Here is a 25163-nt window from a genome sequence, read left to right as displayed (position 1 = left end):
AATTATAATTATTATATCCAGTCCAAGGGCACAATGGCTACTAGCCTCAAAGGGAATGGATTTCTTTTAGGGGGCATTACGGCCACACAAAGGGGATGCAGCCGGGAAATTCGAGGCATTATCAAGTGCTTGTCAAATTGTGAATGAGAGAATGATGAAGTGTGTACAGCCTGCACAAAAAACAAAGCAGAAATCATGCCTTCCATGCAACTTTTTTAAAATCATCATTAGTCGCATCACGCAGCCTTAGAATGTATTAAAAATCCGAACCTATACCACAACATTTGTATCACAACTAAAGTTACATAAATACATAAATAACATATAGGAGTACCTGCTTCTTTGTTAACCGCTCAACACAGAATAGCCTCATGTGCGGACTCCCTCAAATCGTTCTATTTTATTCAGCTTTGTTCAATTGTATTCTTCATATTATAAAATAATGCCATGGAATTCTAAGCAAATCTTGTCTGCTAAATGAACTATTGTAGCTCACAGCCATATGGCATAGCCAGATCAGTATCTAACATAAGGACAACTCAGAATATGCTATTCTGTTCTTCTGAAATAGATTACATTTTCTTCATATCATGTTTCTTTAGACGTGTCTAAAATAAATAATGGATTTACCTTGAAGGTGTTGGCTATATTAAATGGATTTTTTATACTTTTTAAAATGTAGATGTTCCAAAGGTCTGCATCAGTGGCTTGTATGCTATGCGTGGAAGCCAGGAGATGCTAAATGCGTTTATGTCACAGCCTGATCTGTTTCACCTGTCTTTGTGATTGTCTCCACCCCCCTCCAGGTGTGTGTCACCCTTCTTCCCCATTATCCCCAGTGTACTTTTACCTGTGATCTCTGTTTGTCTGTTGCCAGTTGCCAGTTCATTTTGTTTCGTCAAGCCTACCAGCGTTTTTCCCCCGTACTCCTGTCTGTCTCTAGTTCCTGTTTACTAGCTTTCCCGGTTTTTGATCATTCTGCCTGTCGTTCTGTACCTTGTTATACCACCCTGGATTACTGTCGAAACTGTCTGCGTATTGGTCTTCTCCCGAGACTTGATAATTTATGTTAATTAATGGTCAATTACCGTTAGACCAGCAGTTATTTGCTTGACAATCACCGGTTGACAAAATTTCATGACCGCCACAGCTTAGATGCAACTCAATGTTAGGAAGGTGTTCCTAATGTTTGGTATACTCAGTGTATATATAGGCTTTTGAGAAAACCAAAGCAACCTAATGGTCATCTGAAAAGACAAAGGAAGGCTCATACTGTATATTGTATCAACTGGAGCTGTTGCACTGTGGCACATTGGCTCATGATAACTAACAGTGGATGACTCAGTAAAACACCAAAAGCCCCGTTTTGCGTGGTAACCCCTGTGGGTTACTGCTGCTGAGTGAACAACACCCACTTCCAGGGAGGTCTGGGAGAGAAAGAGACATCTCCCCAAACATGCTAATCTGGGCTGAGATCCAAGACAGTGTTAGGTGGATTCTTTCTCACTCTCACCCGTACATTCTCAAGGGCCATGTCTATTTTTTTATTCCATATTTAACACAGATGTCTGCTCTTCCACGGTCGATTCTCTGTCAGGCACGCAGAATAATAAATAAAAAAACGTACAAGGAATCCAATGCCTATCTCGTGCCGCCTTGTCTACCACATTTATCACTGTTTTGTGAGACTGGGGGTAAGGGAGAGAGGGACATTCGTATGATGGCTCGCTGCCTGGAACATGGGCTGGAATCACCCACCAAGTGGCTAATAGGGTCTTAGTGACTCTAAAGTCATTAGAATGTGACGGGGAAACAGGGTAAAACAATGCAGTATAGCCCTGCACTCAAGACCCCAATTACACATCTGACTTAGGTCAATTGGGAGGTATTATATACAAAATTAATCACACACTTTCACCAACAAGAAGAACTTCCCCTCCTTATCCATTGTAAAGCTACTAGACCACAGCACATAGTCGATGAATGATGAATTGTGAATTGCTCTGAAAGGACTAGTATTAATGAGGTTAGATTGAGAAGCTGATTAAGTTAATTGGGTGGCTGTGGGAGCATAGTGAAAGCCTTAGGGCACTCTAGGACCATTGCAGAGCAGCCCCAAATCCTTGTGGGCTAATTCCTCTTCTTAGCACGGCACTTAGTGAAAGAAATGGCCTTTCCTCTAGTGCTCCGTATACAGTATAAGTGCGAAGGATGAATTAAATTGGGAGCATAGTCTATGCACTTAATGCCTGCAGGTGGCTTTCAAGGAAGAGTTATACTGTGGAGATATAGCTATTTGTTACGCCTTCTCAAGGCCGAATTAATGTCAATGGGGTGATAAAATACTACCAAGACTGCAATAACAATTAATTCACATTGACAATTCCCCTAAGATAGACTAAAACTATAATAGATTAACATTCTCAAAAGGTGCTCAGAGAATAGAGTCCTGCATGTATAATTTGTTGCAACTATTCTTTAATTCTGAGCCTTTAAATGAGATAATAGGGGAGATGTTGGGTGAGATGTAATACAACAGCCGGTATCAAGAAATCGAACCATCGTCCTAGTGTAACATGTAGTGTCCATTATGATGTTCCAGTAGCAAATGAAAGTATTACCTGTCTGCCACCAGTGGTCCAGTCCAGGCACTCCAAAGCTCCTTTTGGCCCAGTTCAGAGTCTCCACGTCACATAGCTCTCCAGCCAAGATCTGGAGGAGCAGAGAGAACAGTCAGGCTCTATAGGCCAGGACAGTGTAATAGAGTAGTGGCAGATCTATAATGAAGCAATAAGGCCTGAGGGGGTGTGGTATATGGCCAATATACCATGGCTAAGGGCTGTTCTTATGTATGACGCAACACGGTGTACCTGGATACAGACCTTAGCCGTGGTATATTGGCCATATACCACAAACCCCCGATGTGCCTTACTGCTAATATAAACTGGTTGCCAACATAATTAGAATAGTGAAAATAAATGTTTTTTGATACTCATGGTATACGGTCTACGCCTTCAGCAAATCAGCATTCACAGCTCGAACCACAAAGTTTGTAAAAAACAATTTAACAGCCAAGGAAGGTTACGGCTGTGTTTTCAAGTTATATAAAAGTGAGTTGTGCCAGTAGCAGGGTGAAAAAAGCAATAAGCTGGAGTTTTCCCATTAGACTATAATTGCCTTACGAGTCTCAGACAAACTTGCACAAAAACGTGTACACACAACAGCCCATATTGTTTCTGTTGATCTGAGTAAAAATCCCCTTCTAGCTGTGGTTATATACAGTTGAAGTCGGAAGATTACATACATCTTAGCCAAATACATTTAAACTCAGTTTTTCACAATTTCGTACATTGAATCCTAGTAACAATTCCCTGTTTTAGGTCAGTTAGGATCAACACTTTTTTTTAAGAATATGAAATGTCAGAATAATAGTTGAGAGAATGATTTTTTCAGCTTTTATTTCTCAGAAGTTTACATACACTCAATTAGTATTTGGTAGAATTGCCTTTAAAATGTTTAACTTGGGTCAAACGTTTCGGGTAGCCTTCCACAAGCTTCCCACAATAAGTTGGATGAATTTTGGCCCATTCCTCCTGACAGAGCTTTGTAGGCCTCCTTGCTCACGCACGCTATTTCAGTTCTGCCCACAAATGTTCTATAGGAATTGAGGTCAGGGCTTTGTGTCCTTGACTTTGTTGTCCTTAAGACATTTTGCCACAACTTTGGAAGTATGCTTGTCCATTTGGAAGACCCATTTGCGACCAAGCTTTAACTTCCTGACTGATGTCTTGAGATGTTGCTTCAATATATTCACATAATTTCCTGCCTCATGATGCCATCTATTTTGTGAAGTGCACCAGACCCTCCTGCAGCAAAACACCCCCATAACATGATGCTGCCACCCCCGTGCTTCACGGTTGGGATGGTGTTCTTCGGCAAGCAAGCCACCCCCTTATTCTTCCAAACATAACGATGGTCATTATGGCCAAAAAGCTCTATTTTTGTTTCATCAGACCAGAGGACATTTCTCCAAAAAGTACGATCTTTGTCCCCATGTGCAGTTGCAAACCATAGTCTGGCTTTTTTATGGCGGTTTTGGAGCCGTGGCTTCTTCCTTGCTGAGCGGCCTTTCAGGTGATGTCGATATAGTACTCGTTTTACTGTGGATATAGATACTTTTGTACCTGTTTCCTCCAGCATCATCACTAGGTCCTTTGCTGTTGTTCTGGGATTGATTTGCACTTTTCGCACCAAAGTACGTTCATCTCTAGGAGACAGAACGCGTCTCCTTCCTGAGTGGTATGACGGCTGCAAGGTCCCATGGTGTTTATACTTGCTTACTATTGTTTGTACAGATGAACGTGGTACCTTCAGGCGTTTGGAAATTGCTCTCAAGGATGAACCAGACTTGTGGAGGTTTACAATTTTTTTTCTGAGGTCTTGGCTGATTTCTTTTGATTTCCCCATGATGTCAAGCAAAGAGGCACTGAGTTTGAAGGTAGGCCTTGAAATACATCCACTGGTACACCTCCAATTGACTCAAATTATGTCAATTAACCTATCAGAAGCTTCTAAAGACATGACATAATTTTCTGGAATTTTCCAAGCTGTTTAAAGGCACAGTCAACTTAGTGTATGTAAAGTTCTGACCCACTGGAATTGTGATACAGTGAATTACAAGTGAAATAATCTGTCTGTAAACAATTGTTGGAAAAATGACTTGTGTCATGCACAAAGTAGAAGTCCTAACTGACTTGCCAAAACTATAGTTTGTTACCAAGAAATGTGTGGAGTGGTTGAAAAACGAGTTTTAATGACTCCAACCTAAGTGGTATGTAAACTTCCGACTTCAACTGTTGATAAAGCCATGCTAATCTTCACTCAGGGTCCTTGACACGGTCTGATAAAGCAGAGAAGACTTCATTTGCTGCCAAAACGTCTGAGGCCATACAGTTTCCATGACCTCCTGCCACACATAACAACTCGAGGAATTCTAATTCGAATAGGCCTCAGAGGAGGCTGGTGGGAGGAGCTATAGGAGGACAGGCTCATTGTAATGGCTGGAATGTAATCAGTAGGACGTTATCAAACATATGGAAACCGTTCCATACTGTATATTCTTTTCCGGTCATTACAATGAGCCTGTCCTCCTATAGCTCCTCCCATCATCCTCCTCTGATTGGTCTGTTATCTGGGTCAGGGTGAGGGTCTTGGTGTAATCTGAATGAGAATGGGTAGAAGAAGCAGGGTCACAGAACTCTACAGAACATCCAGAGAATCCCTCTGCTGCTCTTTGCTCCGTATTCTACATAGCACACCATTTAAATGTAAATCTCACCCGTGACACCTTGCCCTGTGTTCCCTGCTCCTACTCTGGAACAATCTGACTACAGATGTTGGGAGGAGGGGAGAGACAGGCAGCCATGGATGGTTGGATCTGTGTGTAATTTATGCAAGTGGGTGGGTGAAGGCCAAGCACATTTCTCCATATCTTCAGAGGCCCAGATTCAGCCTTGGACAGGCAACAATAGTCCCACAGTACTATACCTAACATAGTCCCACTGTACTATACCTAACATAGTCCCACAGTACTATACCTAACATAGTCCCACTCGGGAAGTTTGTGTCTCATTAACAACAATGAGAGAGGAAACATTCACCCCCATAATTGCATTTAGTGTGCATGTGTGTGTGTGTGTGTGTGTGTGTGTGTGTGTGTGTGTGTGTGTGTGTGTGTGTGTGTGTGTGTGTGTGTGTGTGTGTGTGTGTGTGTGTGTGTGTGTGTGTGTGTGTGTGTGTGTGTGTGTGTGTGTGTGTGTGTGTGTGTCTGTGTGTCTGTGTATGTGCACCTTGTACGTGGCACCTTGCAATGAGAAGGTATATCAATCGCACATATATTCCTTGAAAGATGGCACATGACATCCCAGATAATGCATGATATAAATCCTGCAAATGTTAAACAAACAGGCAGAGTGAGTCACAAGCCAAGCTTCCTGGTGCTACAAGCTGGAAAATGTTATTGACAGAAATCATGAACTTTGTCACCCATAAGTAAGTCTGCTCTGCCTGTGAGCGTTGAGTTAGTGCTCCGGGCTATGTTAATAAGGGCTATGAAATGGTGCTTGCTCCATTGTGCTGTGATTGTTTCTCTGAGTGGGTTGAACGGTAGAGCTAGACGCGACTCCTACACCAGAGAGCTCCAAACCCGCTTTTCTATTACTTGTCTGACATCTGTGGTGACGAGTGAAATTGCTCAAGCTCGCTGATAATGCTCCAAGGCCATTACAGTGCAGAGCCATTCCACGGAAGCAACTCATGTGTTGTAATAACAATAGTCATCGTGAAGTACCCAGCGAGAACTAAATACTGGGCTGAAATACTGGGCAATTTTGTGGTTTTGGCATGTCTGCACCTTTCAACACTTGGAAAGTGCTACACAGACAAATCTGATTTTCTGAAAATCAGCACATAGGAAAGTGCATCTATAATGACTTTGTGGCACTGGAGGAGGCAAGCCCTCTTACCGTGCCCTTCCAGCGCCTTCTTCTTCTTCTTTAAAAGATGTTTGCGAATCGCAACCAACTGACAGGTGCATACACCGCTACCTACTGGACTGGCGTGTGAGGCCGGTCACGACCTATCTATCCTTCCAGCGCCTTTCCGGCACTTTCTCTGTTGGGAGGCTAATGGATAATAAGCCAATCAAGTGTGTGATTGGCTGGACAATCAGCCCCAACAGTTGATTAGGCTGCTGCTGCTCACATTCGAGGGAGAGGACTGGATATACAGTAGCAACAGACAGTTTGGGGCTGAAAGGTTATCTTAAACTGAGAGGCTTCATTATTTGAAGTTAAACTTTAAGAGTTTTATTTGTAAGCATTTTTGTTGGTAAGTGATGTAATAATGCCTGGTTTCTGTTGGTAAGTGATGTAATAATGCCTGATTTCTGTTGGTAAGTGATGTAATAAAACCTGATTTCTGTTGGTAAGTGATGTAATAATGCCTGATTTCTGTTGGTAAGTGATGTAATAAAGCCTACGTTTGAAGCGTTCACTCTGCCTCACTGACCCTCTGTACCCAGAGACCCTCTTAGCTCTGGTCCATGGCAGTGGCTTCTCCCCAGGCTCTGTCACGGGCGGCAATAGTTGTTATGGGCTCTGTGGTATATTTTAGCACAGGATTTGGTGCAATTAGCTACCCATGTGGCGTAACTGAGCTAGGAGCTGAGAAGAGGCTACTGCTGTGAGCTTATCAGAGAGATCGTGATGAGTATTTCATATGCTATCCACCCACATCATATTATTACCAAAATGTCCATGACCTACTGATAACGGTGCCATACAATGAGGAGATACCAGCAACAACCCGTTCATAGGAGCAACCATTCACACGTGAACGAAGGCGTTTTAGTGTCTTATTGCTTAATGAAGTGTTCTCAAAACGCTTGCCTTTCAAACTACAAGTTTATAATCAATTCATGAGAAAGAGGGGAAATAGAGTTGACGTTTTAAATGACATGAATTGCTATTGTATTCAACTTTACTGGATTGCGTTCTTTTTACATTCACTGAGAACTTTCAATTTCCTGAGCTGTAAAATAACACGTCTAGTGTCTGCTTCTTGACTGTTAACACTGCTACCGGTTTGGTAGTAGAGGAGGGAGAAGAATACATTTGATGGTTGTCTGTTTTGTCTCCAGGCAAGGAAACAAAGGTCAACCGGATATTCGACTACTGTCTGAGTCTGTCTGGATTCTGGAAACATCTTACATTGCGGTTGTTGTGTTTGTGCATCAATTCTCTCTCAGTGAATTGCTGTAGTCTTTCACTAACCTGCTCCCTCTGGGAGAAAGACAGTCATGGAAAGATGCTGCATGGCACATGACTAAACCAACAACTGAAGCATAGTCCATCATAACAACTAGCAGAAAGAATGTCATGTTATAGTCCAGGGAAAATAATGAATTCGTGTCTCAGGTCTGCCTGGAGCAGTCGAGGCAAAACACTGTTCAGAAACAGCACACAAAATACCTTCAAATTCCCCACATGCAGATTATTCAATGGCAAACTATGACCAAAGATCAAAGCCCCTGCTTTATGACACAGGTATGGAGAAAAATCTAAATAAGTGGAGTTACCACCACTCCCCCTCTATTTTCACATTATACCTGATCGACTGTGATACTGTTTCAAAATATTAAGGAACCAAAACTGTATTTTCCACAGATTTATTATCAATATAAACGATGACATTTCCCATGGGGATAACAATCACTTCAGTCCCTGGAACCAGGCACCATCAAAGATGGTATTGCCTGGTGCTCTCTACAGCCCTCAGTGATTCCCTGTGTGTTTAGCAGCGTGGCAACAGCACAGAAAATGTAATAGGAATGAATGACCTGCCGCTGTTTTATCCATCCTGATTAAACCTCAATCAGGTGTAAATGGGAACACAGGTTGTGAGTGATGAGCCTGGCAGGGACACTGCTCCAGCAGATGGACAGAGACTAACAAGAGAGTGGGCAGGCAGCGCCAAAACCTTCAGCCAGTGGGGGACAACACCGGATATGGCTGAAAGGTACCCAGTCCCTGGACGTTGATAGGACTAAAGGGTAGGCCTACTTCAAGAGGGCAGAAAAGGTACAAAACAGAGGTAGCCAGGACAGTTGTTGAATGGTCCATCTCCACAGTGTTATGTCAATATGTGGGGATTGGGTGGTGAGGGTACCTGGTGAGGGGGTACTGAGCCCCTATGGCGGAATGGGTGTCCTGCTGGCGGATGGCTCGGATGGCAGTGGGCGCGGTGAACATGGAGGAACAACCATGCTCTGACAGCACGCGGAAGAGCACCCCCACATCCGGCGTCCCAACAGGCTTGCCCTGCATAGAGAGAGAGAGATCCGTTACAAACCCAAACAGCCTGAGGACATAAGCCTACATGAACACGCCAATTGGGTATTGAAGTGTAGCGGTACATTCAGAGCAGGCTGTTTTTAGGGGCTTGCGGTAGTAATGACTCAGCCAGCCACCTATCAAACAGAAGAACAGTACTAAGGCCATAAAGTTTTGTTACTGTTGACGTTCCACAACATTAACACTTCCACTGTGCCGAACAGAATGATTATTCATGGAAAGATCTGTTTGAAATGGAGACAAAATTATATTTGGAGCCCAGACAGATGGGCTGAAACTGTTCAATAGAAACAAGATTACTCTATTGAGAAAGTATTGTGCACCAACAAAAGTCGCAGTGAGGAAGAGCCCACGGGAGAGCCGAACCGATATTCATTCTCTAAAGGTTCAGTCGGCGAGGTTGCTCCAAGGAGAGAGGAGAGAGAGAGAGATGAGGCGTGAGAGAGACGAGGCGTGAGAGAGAGAGAGAGAGAGAGAGAGAGGGACAGATTAAAATGAGCTGGGAAATCAACAACAACAGACTCGAGGGCCTTCATTTCCTCCCAGTGTGAATATCTATGACTGTGAGAGGACATAGGGTCTTGTGTGGAGCAGGGTAGACAGGAGCAGTGCTTTCCACAAGGAAAATGCAGCCACAGACAACAGGCTCTGGATAAAGCCAGGCTGATGAATTCAACACCCAGCTCCAATCCTCCAACAGCCACAGAGACCAAAAGGCTAATGAGGCAGATAGCCTCCATGAGCAGTCCTACCTCCCCACCCCTCTCTCCCAACCCCTGGGGTCATTTGCCCAGGGCCCAAACACAGCAGAATCACCAGCAGCTCTTTATACAAATAACTTCCACAAACCAACCTGACTGGGCCTTTTCGAGCCAGTGAATATTGGTTTAATGAGGCTGGGGGAAATTTGCAATGATGATCATGTGCATGAATATCAAGAGGCCGGTTATCTGAAACCACATATAATCATGCGTCATTAGGAGTCAATTTTTCTTGCTCTCATTATCTTTAAATAGAGTAATCTGCGAAGCATTTGGAATCACTGAGTGAAAGGGACAGGTCCTTGAGAAAGTTGAGTGTGTGTGTTTTTCTGGAGTTAATTGACCAATAGTGACCCGTTCACAGGTCATTATAATAGGCCTATGTAGGCTACGGTACATACCTCGTATAGAATGGTGGTGTTGCCTAACAGATTGTTAAGGCTGTGTAAGGGAGGCGAGTTCCGCTCCACTGGGCTGAGCTTCTTCGAGAAGAAAGCACAGGGGCGGAGTTTTGGTGGCGTACCCGAGCGCTGTGAGAGCACAGCTTCGATCCCAGCCTTGGACATGTCCACCTCCACTATGAACGCCAAAGAGGGATCCGGATAGGCCAGCACGGGAGCCGTAGTAAACAGAGCTCTTAGCTACCCAAAAGCCCTGTCCACCTCAGCCGACCACTGCGACCTTACCAGACCCCCCTTCAGCAGTGAGGTAATGGGATCAGCCACCTGGCCAAAACCCCTGATTAATCTCTGGTAGTAATTGGCAAACCCTAAAAATCGCTACACCTCCTTTACCGTGATGGGAGTCGGCCAATTACGCACGGCTGCAATGCCGTCACTCTCCATCTCAACCCCTGATGTGGAAATGCGATACCCTAGGAAGGAGACGACCTGCTGAAAGAACAAGCATTTCTCGGCCTTGACGTACAGGTCATGCTCCAACAGTCGTCCAAGTACCTTGCGTACCAAGGACACATGCTCGGCACGTGTAGCGGAGTATATCAGAATGTCATTGATATACACCACTACACCCTGCCCGTGCAGGTCCCTGAAAATCTCATCTACAAAGGATTGCAAAACTGATGGAGCATTCATCAACCCGTACGGCATGACTAAGTACTCATAATGCCCTGAGGCTGTACTAAACGCTGTCTTCCACTCGTCTCCCTCCCGGATACGCACCAGGTTATACGCACTCCTGAGATCCAGTTTTTGTCAAGAAGTGCGCCCCATGCATTGACTCCTCTTATCGCCACGACTGCTCCGGCGGCCAAGGTCCGGAATTCCAGAGCAAATTCCTGGGCGCTCCTCGCCCCCTGCCTCAAATGGAAGAGCCGTTCCCCCGCCGCTCTACCTTTGTTGTGGATGGTCGAAGACGGCCCGGGAAGCGACAGGTGAACTCCTCGAAGTGGTCCAAGTGCCCACTCCAGAACTCTTCCAGAGAGGCATGAGACGAGGGCAGACACTCTCTCCCTTCCCGAGGGAGCTGGGTGCACAGTGGCCAGGTAGAGGTCCAGTTGTAACAGGAATCCCTGGCACTGTGTTACCGTTCCATCATACTCCCTGGGAAGGGAGAGACACATCCCACTGGGACTGGTTCCGGACGGGATGGGTAGAGGTAACCCCGGTTGCGCTGGTCGAGGCACTGGGGAGACTTCCTGTCTCTCCCATCAGTCCATAGTCTGGACAACGCGATCCATCATGGCACCAAGATGATGTAACATAGCGGAATGTTCCTGGATGCGCTCCTCGACTCCTCCAACCGGGGTACCTGCTCCTGCTGACTCCATAGTAGGGTGTGTACTTCTGTTAAGGCTGTGTAAGGGAGGCAAAGTCAGGTGCAGGAGAGCAGAGTAGAGTAAACAGGCACACTTTTATTCCGGTCAAAAAATAGGCACAAAATGACATCTAAGTGCCCAAAAACACGGAACAATAAACAAAAGTATAGCGCGTGAACATACACCATTAACAATAAACAATTACACACAAAGACATGGAGGGGAACGGAGGACTAAAATGCATGTAGTGTGATTATGGAATGAAAACCAGGTGTCTATGAAACAAGACAAAACAAATGGATATATGAGAAATGGAGCGGCGATGGCTAGAAAGCCGGTGACGCCGAACGCCGCCCGAATAAGGAGAGGAGCCGACTTCGGCGGAAGTCGTGACACAGATGAAGGAGTGGCCCACTACCCAGCCCAGGTCAGACGCTGCCCACCATACCTAGTAGAGAGTAGGCAGAGAAAGAAGAGAGAATCCATACTGTACTATGTTTGTGCATGTTTATGGTGTCTGTTCTGTAATACAATGATAAAGAACACTGGAGATGTTTCACACGGACTTACTTCACCAGGCTTGAGGCCATAAATGTTTGCCATGGTCCACGTCAACATCACAGCGTACCAAGCAGTATCCCTGACAACGCCCTTGAGGGGGACACGTAGAAAGGAGGCGAACGTTGATGCAAGACGAATGCAACAAGCTCTCAACAGGTTTATTTATTTAATTATACATCAAACCCTTGTAAAAATCTTGTTTTTTCAATTCAACTATTTCGTGAGGCCATCTTTGCGATGTATGGTAACATAACCTGTAGGAGTTCAGCTGTTCCCTCCATAGATCTCACTGGTGACTACGAGTCTGATAACAGCAGGCCAGCGGGTGGATATTTCATATTATCTGGGTGCCAACGACAAAGGGAGCTATCGGGAGCTGTGTTTTTCCAATTTAGAGCCACCTCCGGTCAATTTGTCTATCTCCTGCATGGTTCACCTCATATTCAGTATTATCGGTTTTGGTTTAAACATTGTCTCATCTATCTCATTGTCACGCCTTGACCTTAGTTATCTTTGTTTTCTTTATAATTTTGGTTAGGTCAGGGTGTGACATGGGGGATGTATGTGTTTTGTCTTGTCTAGGGGTTTTATATGTTTATGGGGTGTTTACTAGTCTAGGTGTTTGTATGTCTATATGTAAGTTGCCTGTGTCTGCACTTGTTTATACACTGCTCAAAAAAATAAAGGGAACACTTAAACAACACAATGTAACTCCAAGTCAATCACACTTCTGTGAAATCAAACTGTCCACTTAGGAAGCAACACTGATTTACAATAAATTTCACATGCTGTTGTGCAAAGCTGTGGCAAACCTTCTTGCCACAGCTCGCATTGATGTGCCATCCTGGTTGAGCTGCACTACCTGAGCCATGTGTGTGTTGTAGACTCCGTCTCATGCTACCACTAGAGTGAAAGCACCGCCAGCATTCAAAAGTGACCAAAACATCAGCCAGGAAGCATAGGAACTGATAAGTGGTCTGTGGTCACCACCTGCAGAACCACTCCTTTATTGGGGGTGTCTTGCTAATTGCCTATAATTTCCACCTTTTGTCTATTCCATTTGCACAACAGCATGTGAAATTTATTGTCAATCAGTGTTGCTTCCTAAGTGGACAGTTGATTTCACAGAAGTGTGATTGACTTGGAGTTACATTGTGTTGTTTAAGTGTTCCCTTTATTTTTTGGAGCAGTGTATATAGCTTCACGTTCGTTTGTTGTTTTGCATAGTTTGTTTAAGTGTTCTTCGTTTTGTTAAATAAATAGAAGAATGTATTCTTATCACGCTGCGCCTTGGTCCTCCTCTCTTCATCCAAACGACGAACGTGTCACTCATGGTGGTAAAGTTTAGAATGACCTTGAATCAAATTTGCAGAGCCTTGGAATGTCTACTGTAGTATGTGATACTCATTACTTGCATTAAACTGTGAAATTGACTGGCTTCCTTATGATAAAAGTCGGCAGACCCCACTGGGCAAAAACTGTTGAATCAACGTTGTTTCCATGTCATTTCAACCAAAAGATGCAATGTGATGACGTTGAATGAAAATGGAAAATGGATTGGATTTGAAAAAAGTAATCAACGTAAGGGAGTTTCTTATGTTTACTCACCCTACTTTTTACCTAAATCCAATGAAATGGTGACATTTTTTGTTGATTTCACATTAGTTAACAACTCAACCAAATGTAAATCAAACCTAGACGTTGAAACTGATGTCTGTTCCCAGTGGGACTTTACACCCCTTCCTGTAATGAACGTGTTGTGTCTAGTCAGAGTGCTGTACCTTAGGAGTTCCGGTGGTCCCAGGCGTGTAGAGGACGTATTGAGGATGGCTGGCAGGGAGAGACACACAGTCATGAGGACGTGCAGTGGACGTCTCCTCCTCCCAGTTCAGACTGAGGTCAGGGTACATGGACACCTTCTCCTGTTGCAGACAATCAACCAGGAGAGATGCATTTATTTCCATGACATATTCAAGAGACACACATTCAATCATTTTTACCACGTGGACACGAAAGACAGATTAAAACAGATCCATTAGTTGTGCACAACTCAACACGGCTCATCCGACCACCAATGCCATATTGTTCAAGAAACGTTTTTTATAGTCGTCACAACTTGGATTTTCAATTGTGCATTTTTCAATAAGTGAGCGTTCATGATACAGAACCAGCGGAATTCAAACTGCCCATAGGCCGAGGGAAAGGAGAGAAGACCCCCAAAACCTTGAGTTTTTTAAAAATTGTTCTCTCCTCTTCCCAAAGAATAGAATCCAGTAGTAGGACCATTCTCTGATTAATGAGGGCCTTATGGGTGTGTTTTGAATTCCACTTCTCTGGAACCACTCGCTGCCTTTTCATAGTGATTACTAGAGTGGTTTAACATTCACAAGAGCGGCAATTTACCAACGACTTCAACTACAAAAAAAGGGGGACATTTCATATTCTCCAACAGGGGAGGTATGGTGATTTGCTCAGACAGTTTCCATGACAACATACAACGTATCACCTTAAAAGTATCCTCTCTGTGTTGCATAATCAAAAATAGCTACTAGGGTAACTGAGCATAAAGGTAACACAGCAGCAATCAGGGTGCAAAGCCCCAGACATTGTGATACATTCCAAACATAGATGGTAGTAATAAAATAGGTGTGAAAGATTGCCTGAGCAGAGTAATTGCAATACTTTGCAAAGCATTTTCAGAATGATTTTCCTGAGCACAGATTTGGCTGTTTTTATGTACGAGTTGAGAAGAAACTCATTTCAGTTTGCTGAAGTGCCAACACATTACTGGAAGTGGCTGCTGGCTGTTTTGGGGGAAATTGACTGTCTTTTATTCTACCGGTTCTGCCTGGTTTCACTCTGACCCTGTGCCAGGCTTCCCACCACAGCCTAGGGGCACATCTCGGCGTTGCGTGATTCAGTCCCTCATGCGCACCGTTTCTCTCTCCCACCTTTGTTTCAACAGGCCGTTTAAGAACGACAGATCTGTCGAGCCATCCATAACTCCATACAAGCTCACAGCTGAAATAATCCGATTTATATATACACTGGAACCATATTCGTGGTCCATTCAGGAAGTAATAGCATTAAGTAACCAATAGAGAGGATAATGTAAAACTATTGCATGTCAGCAGAGTTATTGTCTTTGGGATATGACAGGCATCTCTCTGAGAGAGTTGACGTTAGTGAGTTAGGCCTTACCACAGATTAACATAGAACAATATTCTATCTCTTGGACCTCACCATGCTGGGCCGGTTGTAGATGAGGACCTTGGAGGGACGGTGAAAGCTGAGCTCCAGGGCTTTCTCTACCAGGGGGATGTACTCCACTCTCCTGCCAGGCTCAATGCCAAAGGAGGCCGTCACTATCATCTTTGGCTGGAAGACACAGCATTCACACTGTGTGCCTCTTAAAAGAAACAAGACTTAAGAGATGTGATACAACACAGCTCAACAAATGCATTAGCCTGAAATGGACTTTAGAACATTCTGAAAGGCCATGTTCAGAGGTAATATGAGAGGCAATATGACCGATATTACCTCTCAATTACTATCTGCACACCATGATACCTTCCTCGGGTTACTGATCAAATTTAATAAGGGATCTGAAATTACTGTCTCATTCAACATAGAACGAGTGTCTCTAATTTTTAATTCCTTCCAATACAATATAAAACAGGCTAATCAACTCTACCCAAATGTTTGAGGAGGAATCTTCAGCAATAGTGGAGGTGCTCCTCTCTGAATGTTATATAGGCCTAAAACTTAAAAGGCTTGAAGGTCTGGCTTATATAGCTTAAAAGGATTTCAGTACATGCAATTCAGCATCAGAGTCGCATACTGGCTAATATCCCTGCTGCTTCGATGAAATCCCTCCAACAAAGTGCTTCACTTGGCTTCAGTGAGACCTTTATCTACTGTAATTTTACTATCTCTGTGACTGTGAAAGTGGGCCATCAACTCTTCTATAAACAGTCCTATAAATGTGGCATGTACATTTCACTTTTAACCATTCAACCATTAAACAGATCTGACAGTGCAAAAAATACCAAATAGCAAAATATGTTTGAGTGCATGGTCCATTTCAAACGAAATTAAGAGAACAAAGGGATGTGTCATCCAGCACATCAAACTAAAGAGACACAATGTGAAGCGATGATGGTCGGCTGACCTTGGCATGGTCAATGCGGACAGACAGCTCCTTGGAGGCGAAATCCCCAAAAATGAGGCCGTGCGAATCTCCGATCCTGGCACAGGCTAGCATGGTGAACATGGCCTGGGGCACCATGGGCATGTAGATGACCACCAGGTCGCCCTTCCACAACCTGTGTTTCCCCAGGACCCCAGCCAGCCTGGACACCTGGGCAGAGAGGAGGGGAAGGGGTTCAAGCTGCTTAGGAGAGGCAATACTATGTTACAACATATGGGTGAAAATGTATATTTAGAGGGATGTCCTACAGTCTAAATGAATATGTAGAGTTTTGTTAAGGTCATTACCTGTTCCTGTAGTTCTCTAAAAGTGGTTGAGATCGTTACCTGTTCCTGTAGTTCTCTAAAAGTGGTTGAGATCATTACCTGTTCCTGTAGTTCTCTAAAAGTGGTTGAGATCATTACCTGTTCCTGTAGTTCTCTAAAAGTGGTGAGATCATTACCTGTTCCTGTAGTTCTCTAAAAGTAGTTGAGACCATTACCTGTTCCTGTAGTTCTCTAAAGTGGTTGAGATAATTACCTGTTCCTGTAGTTCTCTAAAAGTGGTTGAGATCATTACTTGTTCCTGTAGTTCTCTAAAAGTGGTTGAGCTCATTACATGTTCCTGTAGTTCTCTAAAAGTGGTTGAGATCATTACCTGTTCCTGTAGTTCTCTAAAGTGGTTGAGATCATTACCTGTTCCTGTAGTTCTCTAAAGTGGTTGAGATCATGACTTGTTCCTGTAGTTCTCTAAAGTGGTTGAGATCATGACCTGTTCCTGTAGTTCTCTAAAGTGGTTGAGATCATTACCTGTTCCTGTAGTTCTCTAAAAGTGGTTGAGATCATTACCTGTTCCTGTAGTTCTCTAAAAGTGGTTGAGATCATTACCTGTTCCTGTAGTTCTCTAAAGTGGTTGAGATCATTACCTGCTCCTGTAGTTCTCTAAAGTGGTTGAGATCATTACTGTTTCCTGTAGTTCTCTAAAAGTAGTTGAGATCATTACCTGTTCCTGTAGTTCTCTAAAAGTGATGGTCTGCTTAGTTCCAGTCACTGGGCTGTCATAAATGATGGCCGGTTGATCTCCTCGTCCGCTCTCGACATGGCGATCCACCGCATTGTGGAAAACATTCAACTTCCCCCCGGCGAACCTTACAAAGAGAAGACCCCACATTAGAGGCAGCATATTGTCATTAAGAGCCAAAAAATAACTACTTTAATACTTTCACTATAGATCTGTCAATGTTATGAAATAACATAAAGATAACAGTAAGCACATTGTAGCTTGGTCTACAATTAGAGAATGTGTATGATAAGATAAGGGCTGAACACAGACAAGAATGACAGTTTTTCCTGCAACGTACAGGATCTATGTACAACCCCAGATCTTTATGAAATGGGACTCTCAACTCGTTATGAGCTCTGTTGAGGTACTGAGGTGCTGAGACAAGCAGATGGTGTCTGGATTCCTGTTGTTTTAAATATGCACGCACACAGAAAGATGAGACATCATGCACAGTCGCTCACTGGCCATGCCTTGATTTTAACACTATTACAACACTGAGGTCAATCTAGAGAGCATATGGGATTTTTACCATGCAGAATTAAAGGTTCATCTTGTGAGGTCTGCCATCAAATACTTTGAACAGCTATACATGGTTTAATAATGTGACCTTGGTGCACAAAATGAATTATGACAACCATCACAAAATATGAGACAATTAAGCACACGTGCATGATATTTCACTATTGGATATTCATAGACTACTAACTGTATGTACTGTGTACCTAAATGTATCGTCCACACATCTAATGCTTTCAAGTAGTAGGATAAACTGTATAGCTCCAAAGTAGTAGGTGGCGGTAGTGCACAGATCACGTCATCGAGTCTAAAGGTTGTCTCGCGCCGAACTGGGCATGTGCAGGCCGTCTCAAAGCCACTCCTTCAATATATAGATGTTTTTGACGAATATGAAAACGTGTCACTTTCACAAGGTCAAATCAAATTTGATTAGTCACATGTGCAGAATACAACAGGTGTAGACCTTACAGTGAAATGCTTACTCATGAGCCCCTAACCGACGGTGCAGTTTCAAAAAATATGGATAAGAATAAGAGATAAAAGTAACAAGTAATTAAAGAGGAGCAGTAAAAAATAACAATATATACAGGGGGGTGCCGGTACAGAGTCAATGTGCGGGGGCACCGGTTAGTTGAGGTAGTATGTACATGTAGATAGAGTTAATTAAAGTGACTATGCATAGATGACAACAGAGAGTGGCAGTGGTGTGGAGAGGGGGGGCGAGCAGTTGCCATACTAGGCAGTGATGCAACCAGTCAGGATGCTCTCGATGGTGGAGCTGTAGAACCTTTTGAGGATCTGAGGACCCATGCCAAATCTTTTCAGTCTCCTGAGGGGGAATAGGTTTTGTCGTGCACGCTTCATGACTGTCATGATGTGCTTGGCCCATGTTAGTTTTTTGGTGATGTGGACACCAAGGAACTTCAAGCTCTCAACCTGCTCCACTGCAGCCCCGTCGATGAAAATGGGGGCGTGCTCGGCCCTCTTTTTCCTGTAGTCCACAATCATCTCCTTTGTCTTGATCACGTGTGTTGAATGTGTTGAATTAGATTGTTTGTTAATAAGAAATTTGTGGAGTGGTTGAAAAACGAGTTTTAATGACTACAACCTAAGTGTATGTAAACTTCCGACTTCAACTTTATGTGAGAATGCTTTTAATTGACTACAGCTCAGCGTTCAACACCATAGTGCCCTCAAAGCTCATCAATAAGCTAAGGACCCTGGGACTAAACACCTCCCTCTGCAAATGGATCCTGGACTTCCTGACCGGCCACCCACAGGTGGTAAGGGTAGGTAACAACACATCCGCCACGCTGATCCCCAACACAGTGGCCCCTCAGGGGTGCGTACTCAGCCCCGTCCTGTACTCCCTGTTCACTCATGACTGCACGGCCAGGCATGACTCCAACACCATCATTACATTTGCCGATGACACAACAGTGGTAGGCCTGATCAACGACAATAACGAGGCAACATACAAGGAGGTGCGAGGATAACAACCTTGTGATCAGAAAGAAAAATGTGCAGTTTTATAATGGGTTGGGGCCCCGGGGCGCGTGCCCTGAGTTTGACCCTGCATACCTGTTCGTAATCCGGCCCTGGCTATTGTGCAGGAACATCTCCAAAGTATAGACCTAATAAGAACATCGGGAGTGGTTGTAAAGTTTTACCCAAGATTTTTATTTGGCAGCTTTATCAAAAGTTTCCTCATAGATACTTTAAAGATGCATACTTACATTGTCTTCATAATAAGCAGTTTATAAAATACCTTGAACCATCAAAATAAATTATTTTAGTTCAACTTTAATGTTGTGAAGCCAAGAAGTACATTATTCTATTCTATCGTATGCTGTTCTGATACAAAAGACTTAAGTACATGAACAGGGTGAAGGCATTGGAAATTCATGGAGCATTGGGCACATAAAATATTGTTAATATTAGTCTTATATCCATAATAAATATGAGTTGCTAATGTCGTGTTGCTGAATCCTCAGCTCACTAACAGATCTGAAGACAATTTGTCTGTGTACAATAGTATAACAAAAAAAAGTTGAATGGTGTTCAGTGAGCAGAGTTTGCTGCATACTGTGTACCCTGCTTCAGGCCCCTTACCAAAGGACCTTGTCTGTTTATTTGAAACACTCGGAAATCTTGAGGTCCTTTAGGGTAAAGTTGATCTTAAATGATCTATTGAGGACTCAGATTAATGGCAAATATTGTAGTTAGCAACTCCTCAGAAAAGCCCTGAGGGTATTTGTAAAATGGCCATACGAAGTCAAGTCTTGTCTCCTCAAGCGCAAGAATGAAAACACTTAATGTGCTTTATTATTGATCAAGATTGCTGTCTCACTTCCCATGTCACTTGTAGCCTCTATAAACCTACTAGAGTGAAGAGCAATGCAATGTGGGAAGTCTTGCAAACATGTTGATTGAAGTGCTTGCACAAGACTTGCTTGTGCACACCTTTATCTCGTCACACTGCCGGCGTCGTTCGTCCATTGACTGCTGTCGGCTCAGATGTTTTCCCCCACGGCCCCTGCACTTCATCAATTTCATCAGCCTGTCTCTGGTAATTACCCACAATGCTGCTTACTTCCCAGAAAAATACCTATCTTGAGTTGACTCTGGTACCTGGAAACAATGATTGAGCAACTCATCAATCTGGCTGGCGTTTGAGTCCAATGTGATTTACAAATGCCCGGACCAATGTTTTCCATGTGGGTTTCTCAGGCATCAGTCAGTGCTAAACACGTAATTCCAAGTAGCGCCATATAAGAGGATAAATGCATCTCAAATCAATCACCTTTTGACAGAATCCCTTTTGATTTGAACGAAAACTTCCATATATATTTGACCACTATAGAAGTGCTCAGAAAGTGACTTTTGGATCTGAATGTCAAAACATTCAAGAGATAAAGGTGCTCAAAGTTGACACATTTTGCATACTTCACCATGTCACGAGACATCCATGTCTTCATCACTGGAAAAGATAACCAACGGTTGAGATTGATATAATTTAAATGCTAACAACACGGTTGTCAAACTATTTTATAATTTCTCGATAAAAAATGAATAAATAAAGATAACGTTTTAACCTTTAATGTCAATTATCCAAAACCGTGTAAACTTAAACATCATATTCACATACAGTATGTTGTAGCTTAGACCCTATTTTACACCATCTAAGGTTTTTGTGTTGTGCCTGACAGCGGTTGAGACACAACATGCTCTTGAATACAGAGCATGATGTGGCTGATAAAGGTACTAAAATGGGAATAAATATAAATGTTAACATTCAAACATATCAACAATTCCCTCTAGGAAAGTCTGGAGAATATTCCTAAGGATTACCACACAACATTTGGTGAAGGCTGATGCTGTGTGGGAAGAGCCTGTCTTGGATTTGATCATGCATTTGTACAGGTTTCTGATCAACCACTGTGATCTGTACCTCGATTGTACCTCTGCTTGCTCGTCATTAATGAATTACTACCATGTCATCAAAAGGGAGATTGTGTTTTCATGTACAGGACAGAAGTCGTTGACTACATTCAAAACCTTGGATCTTCAAAGGCTGTCAATTCTCCCAGTGGTTTAATTTGTCCAACCTGAAGGGCTCTGTAAATCCCAGTACCCAGCGATAAAGCAATACTTCTTCCTATTGTAGAGCACGTGCTGCTAGCAGGATTTGCTTCATTTACATTCTGTGTCTGGCACGGGGCACGGACGTGCAGTGGACACTCAATGATCTCCTGTAAACGGTCTGCACTGGGTTTAACCATAAGGGCTCTTCCATTCACCTCTCTCTCTCTCTGTTAGATATGAGGAGTCAGTGTGAGTTTGTGTGGGACCAAAATGCACTGTCCACTCACTGACTACACAGGTTGAAGCCTTTGTAAAAGTCTATATAATTCTTATTTTATCGTACTGTGATTGTTTTTAAACCCATGTTACAATATGTCAGCATAAAAGTGGATTTATGAGACAATGTTTGTTGTAATTACAGTGATTGTAATTTTATACCCTACTGTGTGACTGGGTTTAATGTAGCAGCGCAGTAGATGTTAAGTTTCATTAATCTAAGTCATTTTGAAGTAGCTACTTCTGAACCATTTCCTCACAGTTCCAATCACATGACTGACTTGCTGTGACTGCGTTGGATGGTTGCCAGTTTATCTAGAAAAAATGTTGGCTTCTCAGAGATCAGAAATGCAAACTAGTAGGCTACATTTAACATTTTTAAACGTTAGTCATTTAGCAGAGGCTCTTGCTCAAGTCTCACATGTTGGAGCTCGAAGCCTAAGATTTTCTCTGTACGCTGCAATCACACCTGCAACCCTGTACATGACCAATAAACACTCTGAATCTGAATCAAAGCACATCAATCGTTTTTCACCTAGTCGGCTCTGGGATTCGAACCAATGACCTTTGGTTACTGGCCCAACGATCTTAACCGCTAGTACTAGGTCAAATGTCTGATTTATACTCATTTGACACCTGGACGTGTTACCTGCCTTTTCTGCCGAGACCAGGCTGGTTGAATGAAAGTTATTGAATGCATAAGGTAAATGCCTCATGTGTCTGTCATAGTACCACTACACAGGATATGTAGATGGCATTTCCCTCCCTCTCCATAGGGAATAGGATATGTTTTCCAGAAGAGCTGACATGCATTGCCAGCCTATCACCCACATGTTGACACTGATTTCCTCACTGCTCTCTTTGATCAGCTGTCAACAGCTGCCTGTTGGATGGATTTGAACAGTCTGGACCACTGCGATGGCAAAGCAGAATGTCAAATCAAATCACATTTTATTTGTCACATGCTCCGAATACAACAGGTGTAGGTAGACCTTACTGTTAAATGCTTACTTACAAGCCCTTAACCAACAATTCAGTTTTAAGAAAAATAAGAGTTAAGAAAAGATTTCCTAAATAAACTAAAGTAAAAAAAGTAACAATAAAATAACAACAACGAGGCTATATACTACCGTGTACCGCTGTGCCATTTTTCAAGGTTGCATTTCAGCAACCCATTCCATACTGTATCCTTCATCTTAAAGTGCTTTTCGACTTGCACTTGTAATCAACTCCACACAGAACATATGTGCTGGTGCATCACAACCGCACAGCAGCTCCACCCAGCTGCATGCAGATGCAAATTGTATACGGATGGTAAGTGGTGGGATGGAGGGAGGGCTTAAGGCCAGTGAGAAAGAGTACACAGGAAGATTATGTGCTCACATCCATATGGGCTGCTGCACTAGCGGGTGGAAAACATTTCTTCTTTTAAAAAGTGGAGGGGATTAGACTGCAGTGCTCTTAAGGCCCTGCAACTGAGAGTGAATTGATTACTAAATTGATGATACTTTCTACTTCAGGAGATAGAGTTTGTGTTTGAGAGAGAGAGAGAGAGAGAGAGAGAGAGAGAGAGGGAGAGAGGGAGAGGGAGAGAGAGAGAGGGAGAGAGGGTGGGAGAGATAGAGGGAGAAAGTGAAAGAGAGAGAGAGATAGAGAGAGAGAGGGAGCGAGAAAGAGAGCACTTAAGGAAGTCAGGAACAAACAAATGCCATTGCTTATGTGCAGACGGCACCATCCAAGAGGTAAAAGGCTCAGGGTTGCAGAGATGATCTGATCAAGCCCCATTTTCAAGGATAGATAAATTGCTCTTGGGGTTGTTGAGGTTGAAATCAACAGGTAACAACATCAGTGACAACACAATACACTGAAGCTGGTTGCCAGGATGCCATCCTCCTCCTGCTATAATCTGCAACAGGGAGACGGGGAGAATTGATCCAGTACATGGATGCATGGATCTCCTGACTCCTGTCCAGACAATCATTTCTTATCTTGTAGTTATTAAAAGCAACAGAGTTATCAATTTGACAAGAGGACACCTTCTAATCTTGTTGCTGTATTCACAAGTATCTGTGACATGTCGCAAACACACAAGCACCAGGGTAACATTGGCAAGCTTGTCAAATAAAACCAGTAGCCTGTATACTACAGTAGCTTTTTTGTGTGAACTAGCCTACATTGTTTTTGGTCGGCTCTGGCTACGTTTGTGATGGCAAGCGGTACCGGAGCGTCAAGTCTAGGTCCATAAGACTCCTTAACAGCTTCTACCCCAAGTCATAAGACTGCTGAACAATTAATCAAATGGCTACCCGGACTATTGGCATTGACCCCCCCCCCCCCCCCTTTTTTTATGCTGATGCTACTCGCTGTTTATTATCTAAAAATAGTCACTTTACCCCTATGTACATATTACCTCAACTAACCTGTACCCCCGCACATTGACTCGGTACCTCACGGTAGGCTACAGAGTCATATTCTCTTCCATTGTTACACTTTCCCACATTAGAATGGAAATCTACCTGAAAGTGAGGTCATTGATTTTCTAATGTATAAGTAGACTTCGCTGAGAGGAGCCTAGACGTAATTAAAAAAGAAATGGAATCATTTGAAACTTAAACACTTTTGTCTAGTTTATAACTGATTGTGCACCGAAAAGTCAGCCAGCTAAATACATCTTGAAAAATGTCCCTCATTTGCTTTATATCTATAATAGCATTTACAAATGAAAATGTTCAGGCTTGTGAAATGTAGCCTGCAGTGTGATATGTCATCTTGTTTAAATCCTGCTTCCTCCATTCTAAAGGATGTACCCATGGGCATGGGAATGAGCACAACCTCTATGGGTAGGGCGGAATTCCATTCTCCTTGGTTTTTGGCCACACTGCTACAGGTCATGCATTAGATTTGCCACAGCTTTAAGCTGTAGCTGCAACAGGCATTAGTAAAGGCAACAGAGATACAGAGAGAGCCCAGCCCAGAGCCAGTTCCTGTCTATGCATGGGTCTCTTTTCTACAGTACTATAAACATGAGGATTAATCTATAAACCCTTCATCAGCTGCGTTTCCATGCCATCATTGAAATCTGTTTATCACTTTATGGTTACTGTAGACTACTATATCAGCTTTAGGCTGCAGGACAACAAAAATCCCATGCCATGAGCACACAGGTTGCCTATGAAATTGTCAGGGAAGAACTCAATATCAAAATGTTCATATCAGCTAGTCAATTGGGCTATAGGTCAATCAAGTTCTATTCACTCTCAATTATTTGCATAAAGATATTAATCCCACGTTGTTCGGTTTGACAGGACCATTGGGTCAGTCCGGTGGAGCAACGGCGCGGGAGGTAATCCCCTCTCCCCTTCAGCCACTCCCACCGACGGGCTCTGTGCTCTCACTAGCCGGTTAAGCTTGAGTTGCTTCTGATGCTGCAGCTACCGTAGTCGCTATATCTCCCCATAACAGCAGCCATGGCGACAGAGGTCCAAACGCTCACTCTGGATCGAGGTAAGACGCACAATGGTCGG

General features: G+C 43.3%; 1 protein-coding gene and 1 pseudogene across 2 annotated transcripts in view; one reads left to right on the top strand and one right to left on the bottom strand.

The window, feature by feature from the left end:
- Positions 1–19397, bottom strand: part of LOC129866058 (acyl-CoA synthetase short-chain family member 3, mitochondrial-like) — a 50672-nt pseudogene extending 31275 nt beyond the window's left edge.
- Positions 19398–24975: 5578 nt separating this feature from the next.
- Positions 24976–25163, top strand: part of LOC129865054 (protein lin-7 homolog A-like) — a 30110-nt gene continuing 29922 nt past the window's right edge. Inside the window, exon 1 of one of the 2 annotated variants that reach the window (XM_055937489.1) lies at positions 24976–25143. In XM_055937489.1, the coding sequence (XP_055793464.1) occupies positions 25107–25143 (37 nt within the window). In that variant the 5' untranslated portion in view covers positions 24976–25106. The remainder of the gene's footprint in view (positions 25144–25163) is intronic. The other variant, XM_055937490.1, reaches the window with a different exon arrangement.

The sequence above is a fragment of the Salvelinus fontinalis genome, chromosome 11, assembly GCF_029448725.1.
Source record: "Salvelinus fontinalis isolate EN_2023a chromosome 11, ASM2944872v1, whole genome shotgun sequence".
Classification (NCBI taxonomy): Eukaryota; Metazoa; Chordata; class Actinopteri; order Salmoniformes; family Salmonidae; genus Salvelinus; species Salvelinus fontinalis.
The sequence above is the reverse complement of the archived record's forward strand: the minus strand, read 5'-3'. Positions and strand labels throughout refer to the sequence as shown.